The sequence below is a fragment of the Brassica oleracea genome, chromosome C6 (assembly GCF_000695525.1).
Source record: "Brassica oleracea var. oleracea cultivar TO1000 chromosome C6, BOL, whole genome shotgun sequence".
In the NCBI taxonomy this organism is placed as follows: domain Eukaryota; kingdom Viridiplantae; phylum Streptophyta; class Magnoliopsida; order Brassicales; family Brassicaceae; genus Brassica; species Brassica oleracea.
This window is the reverse complement of record NC_027753.1, coordinates 10,731,025-10,736,418: the sequence shown is the minus strand read 5'-3', so window position 1 is coordinate 10,736,418 and position 5,394 is coordinate 10,731,025. Positions and strand designations below refer to the sequence as shown.

At 49.5% G+C, this 5,394-nt stretch overlaps 1 protein-coding gene across 1 annotated transcript; it reads left to right on the top strand.

Annotated features, from left to right (window-relative positions):
* Nucleotides 1-1,110: 1,110 nt before the first annotated feature.
* On the top strand, nt 1,111-2,664 carry LOC106297465. The gene is made up of 5 exons (XM_013733700.1): nt 1,111-1,235; nt 1,334-1,586; nt 1,716-1,976; nt 2,075-2,308; nt 2,368-2,664. Exons 1-5 carry the CDS (start codon nt 1,111-1,113, stop codon nt 2,662-2,664), a joined length of 1,170 nt encoding a protein of 389 aa, XP_013589154.1.
* The last annotated feature ends 2,730 nt before the right edge of the window (nt 2,665-5,394 follow it).

Below are 5,394 nucleotides of genomic sequence, written 5' to 3'. Positions count from 1 at the left end.
GCCATGGTTAGCTTGAACACCAGTTGCCTTAACTATACGGGGAATTGGAATCCTTTCGGAAAAACCAATGGCTGTTTCTTAGGAATATTCGTAAAAACGTCTAAGTCGCAAAACGGCCCAAAAGGGGCCTGAACCGCGGCTAAACGGCCCACTTACGATTTTAGAACAGAATTGAGCCCAAGGCTGATATGACGGTCTATTTTTTATTTCGCAGGGAAAGATGAATGTCAAGTTTCCGAAGATAATCATGAAGGGTGACGAAAAATGGAAAATCCCATCTCGCGACGAATCCGGCCCAGGAAAAGGCGTAAACTGACCTAGAGAGAGTATATAAGGAAGGCTTAAGGCGAGGAGCAGGGGAGAGCTTTCTCCGAGCAAACTTAATACTTATAGCAATTTAGGCATTTTTCCGTTTTTACTTGTATCCATGGTCACTAGGAACGCCGTGATACTGGACCAGATGAAAGAAATGTTCGCCTCCGCTCAGAAAAAGTCGGACGAACAAGAAAAGCTCGTGGCCTCTCTCGCAAAATAGGTGGAAACCTTAACGACGAAGGCCAAGAGAAAAAACCCGCGTGGGGCCGCAAGAGCCCGCAGCGGCAGAAGACTCGATTTCGAGACTCCGAGCGATCGGGCCACAAGGGTAGACAAGGATTCTTCAGGTCAGAACCCAGACGAAACAGTCCCGCCTGGCGCACAACCGACTGCGGAGAACCTTCCACCTCCGGCCGGGAGCAATGACGGAGGCGATTTCGAGCGGAGAGCGGATCGATTCTGGACATAAGCGACCAGTCTGATCACTCGGACGGAGGTACCGACGTCCATCCGAGAAGAACGCGAAGCCAGTCCGCTGGGCAAGACGCGTCGTTCAAAAAGCCCATGACAGAGGAAGAAGAAAACCTCTATTGGGTAGAGCAGGAAGAACTTGCCGAAAATAAGGCTCGGATCCACCGCAGCCAACGCCGACAGGCTCGCAAGGCTGCTAGAAATCCTGATGAGATCCATGATCTCCGCGAGTACATCGCAAATACTGCGGCAGAAGTCAAGTCTGTAAAGTCGTAGATTCACCATGCAACAAGCGCTGCACCCGAGACTAAATTCCCGTCTACGATGGCACCACCGACCCGAAGGCGCATCTACAGTCTTTCCAGATCGCGATGGGAAGGTGCAAACTCATGGAACGTGAACGAGACGCTGACTAGTGCCTCCTCTTCGTCAAAAACCTCAAAGGGGCCGTGCTCGAATGGTTTTCTCGTCTGAAACGAAACTCCATCGGAAGTTTCTTTCAGCTCGCCTCGGAGTTTCTCAAACTGTATTCCATGTTCATGGACAGGGAAACCTCAAACATGGACCTTTGGAGTCTATCTCAAAGAGAAGACGAACCACTCCGTGAATTCATGAACATGTTCAAGCTGGTAATGGCAAGAGTCACTGGAATCAGCGACAAAGTGGCAGTCGACGCTTTGCGGAAAACTCTCTGGTACAGGTCAAAACTCCGGCAATGGATATCCCTTGAAAAACCGAGAACAATCCAGGACGCTCTTCACAAGGCAACGGACTTCATCATGATTGAAGAAGAGATGAAAGTCCTCTCCCAGAAGTACAACCCGCAGAAGACGTCCGCGAGAAGGAAAAACCCTCGTAACGACAGGTATGTCCACCGCGAGGGAGAACATCTCCAGGGCAAGCATAATTACGCTATCAACTCCGAACAGGGAAAGACTTCCGGAAATTCCTGGACTAGGAACCAGTTCAAGGATAATTCCTACTGCAAAGTTCTCGGCGCAAGGTTTGCTGCGAAGCTCCTCGCCGGCGAAATTTCGAAGGTCACATGCATAAAAGACCTCCTCCTGGATTCCAATCTCCCTCCCAAAACTGACAAAGAGTCCCCCGAAAATGACACCCGCGAAAATCAGTCGGGCGAGAAACGCGGAAGGAGGCAGGATGACCGAGGAAACAACAACAACCGTCGAAGGGTGAGCATAATCATCGGGCTCGAAGGGTGAGCATAATCATCGGGCGATCGCAATTCTATCGCGATTCGATCTCGTCGATCAAAGCTTATTGATGGAAGGCTGAGGCGAGTTCAAGCTGGCTGGCTCGGTCCCCAACCGACGACGCCCCTAATGACAAGATCGTCTTCGAAGAGCGAGAAACCATCGGAATCGACAAACCTCACTGCGACCCATTGGTTATCGATCTGGTATTCCAAGACCTGGAAGTGGGGAGGATCCTTATTGACATGGGAAGCACAGTCAACGTCATCTTCCGCGATACCCTCCGGAGGATGAACATTGAACTCGGAGAAGTCATCCCGGAACCAAAACCTCTCACCGGTTTCTGAGGTGCAACGTCAATGACCCTCAGATCAATCAAACTCCCAGTGATGGTAAAGAGGTGACGAAAATCATTGACTTCGCGGTAGTCAATAACCCGGTCATCTACAATGTCATCATGGGAACTCCTTGGATCAATGCCATGAAAGCGGTACCGTCGACTTACCACCTTGGCATCAAGTTCTCAACTCCAAACGGAACAGCGGTAATCTGGGGATGCCAGGAACAGTCTAGACTCTGCTTCTTGGCCGAGCATAAACTACGACAAACTCGGAACACCCCCGTGGTCAACCCGATGCGGGCTAAGAAAGCTCAAAACGCTCCCTAGAGCTCCATAAAAAGTGATCCAAAATCACCCGACCAGGCAACGACTCCAGACAGCGACATAGTCCCCGAGTCCATCGCCTTGCCAGTGGTCAGCCCGACTCCTGAAACGGTCGTCGATCCAACTGAAGCCCCAACGGCTTAAGTAACCAGAACGATCCCATCCAGCGAGTAGGAACACCCGCAGCAACAAGCAGGACTACTAGATAGCTTGATCCTCGAAAGAGGTACGTAGGCAGCTTGTCATAACGATAAGTTCAACTATCCCCCTCATTAAAAGGGGGGGGGTACGTATACTCGTATACTCCCACAAAGTCCGAAATATCCATGAATGTACTCAATATTTTCGAAACTTTATCAATAAATTCTCCCTTCTTCCGATCTCACGATTCACTTGCAATAAGTCATAGTAATCTAAGGTTGGCCTAAGAAACACCCAAGATAAAGGCATACCGTCCAAGCAGTGCTTGGACAAAAACTAATTCCTATATAATTCACACATACTCATGGTCAAGCAAGACCGGAAAAACGCATTTTCTATAAAAACGAAGATCGTAGCCATCTCTCAGCAAAAGACATATCTTCGAGAAAGCGAGACGTCGCAAATATTTCTCGAAAGATATTATCCAAATACACAGTCCATCCATGACTCTAAAGTACAAAATGCCCGTCGATTGGCCCCGACGGAAAAGTCCAAAACGTTCTCTAAAAAAGAACTCGTAGTCAAACCTTTCATAAAAACTAAAGGTTCTCTTACATCCGACAAGGATACCATAGCGCGCTATACAAGAAAATCCGAAATTTTGGTCAGCACACCAAACGTTCTCTGGAGAGTGCTCGATTCTTCCCACACAAGTCATATAAGCCGGCGCCCAATCGCAGACTTTAATCGGAAAGAATCAGGTAGAAATCGCCAACGGGCAAAACGAAAGCCGATTAGTCGTCGCATAGCCTTAGAGCCGAAAGTAAACCTAGGTCTTGCCCTAAACCCAGTCCTACTGGTCCATTAACATCTCAAGACATGATATCGAAACTGATACGAGATCTTAAAAACATGTCTCATCGTCCACATCTAAAACGCTCACGAAACTTCGTAAAACTCCTAAACATTTTTGAATACCCTCGGAAGAGCAAACAAACGGAACGACAAATTAAGAGTTAAGATACGAAGTGACTACTCGTGTCTTTCCCTCGACACTTGGTAGAAGTATAAACTAAAACCCATAAAATGCTAAAAGAACATTCGTTATGTATAAAAAGTCCGCAGAGCGGCTGGGATTCGAAGCTATCAACGGCCAGTCTCGCAAACATAGTCAAATGACCTTGCAAGGCCATAGCACACTCAAATAACAAACGGCCACACTCGACCTAAAACACTACACGAAATCTTGAGATAAAGGCAAAGGAAAACAATCCCGACGACCTTCAGAGATCAAGGTCAAGATACCCGGACATGGAGACTCCAAATGAGTATGCGGGCTGATCTACTTCTCCTCCCTCGTCCAAAGCATCGGCTCCCGCTTCCGTCATGTCCTCCGAAACCTCGATGGGTTCCCAAAGCTCTCGGATCCTCCCCTCGATTGGAGGAACCATCGACACGGCCAGGGCGCACCCATCCATGAGGCCCGACATCTCAGCAACCTCGGAGAGAAAAGAGAAATCAGCATTCTGCGACTTCCAAAGGGTACCAACCGAACAGCGGCATTCGCGGAAGCCACCCATGTAGTCTTGAGCGTCCTTGAAGCCCCTGAACTCAGCATCAAACAATGTAGCTCTCCTCGCTAACTCAGCAGCAATCGTCCTCCTCCCTTTCCTCTCTGCACGAATGAGAGCTCGGGAATGGGACTCAGCCTGTCTGCGTTCTCTTTCCGCAACCTCGTTCTCAAGTCGGATGAATTTCCTCTCGATATCTTCAGCCTTGAAGTGCGAACGACGCGCCTCTCTGAAACTTCCGTCAAACGTTGAATTAAAGACCTGCATTCCCTACACGAATCAAGGGTCAAACATGGAAGCGACAAACGAAGACTCGCTAAAAAAATAATTTTTCAGAGACTAAACCTCTTTGATTAACCGAGAACCTTCCGCGACCACTTCTCTCCTCGACGCTTCATCCAGTGACGCTGGAGTAGTAAAGCCGGGAGGAAGGTTGGCAAAGAAGTCGTCCGGAAGGGGAGCCTCGCTGGTTCCACTCCCATCACTCGGGGTGAAACCCTGGTTCCATCGGGGTAGCAGAAGATCTTCTGAGACAAAGTTTCTATCTTCGAGAGCGATTCCCTTTTCCTCTCGGAGCCTAACTCTCTCCCTCTTATCGGGAACAGCGTCGGGGTGTGGCTCGTCTATGTCCGATGCACGTAAAGGTTGGGAGATGTCCATGAACGACCCACACTAAGGTCACCTCGCCCATGGACGAGGACGACCAGCACCGAGGTCACCTAAGGTCACCTCGCCCATGGGCGAGGATGACCCGCGCCGAGGTCACCTCGCCCATGGGCGAGGACGACCCGCACCGAGGTCACCTGTCCCGTGGACGAAGAGAACCCGCACTGAGATCACCTCGCCCATGGGCGAGGACCGACCTCCTATCCCGAAACCGTGCATCCTCGTCTAAGTTCCCGTAACACAATCCTCGGGCCCTTGGGCATAATACCCATGTCTCGTCTCGCTTAGGATTATAAAATAAAGACTTCGGGAAAAGTTATAAAAAACTTTGTCGTCGAAATGGATTCCTGCCTGC

Excerpts from the sequence above, each read along its gene's own strand:
- LOC106297465 (XM_013733700.1), top strand. The coding sequence starts at position 1,111 with ATGGCACCACCGACCCGAAGGCGCATCTACAGTCTTTCCAGATCGCGA. Across the intron at positions 1,236-1,333 it reads TCAAAAACCTCAAAGGGGCC|GGAAACCTCAAACATGGACC; the intron begins GTGCTCGAATGG and ends GTTCATGGACAG. Across the intron at positions 2,309-2,367 it reads TGAACATTGAACTCGGAGAA|ATCAATCAAACTCCCAGTGA; the intron begins GTCATCCCGGAA and ends AATGACCCTCAG.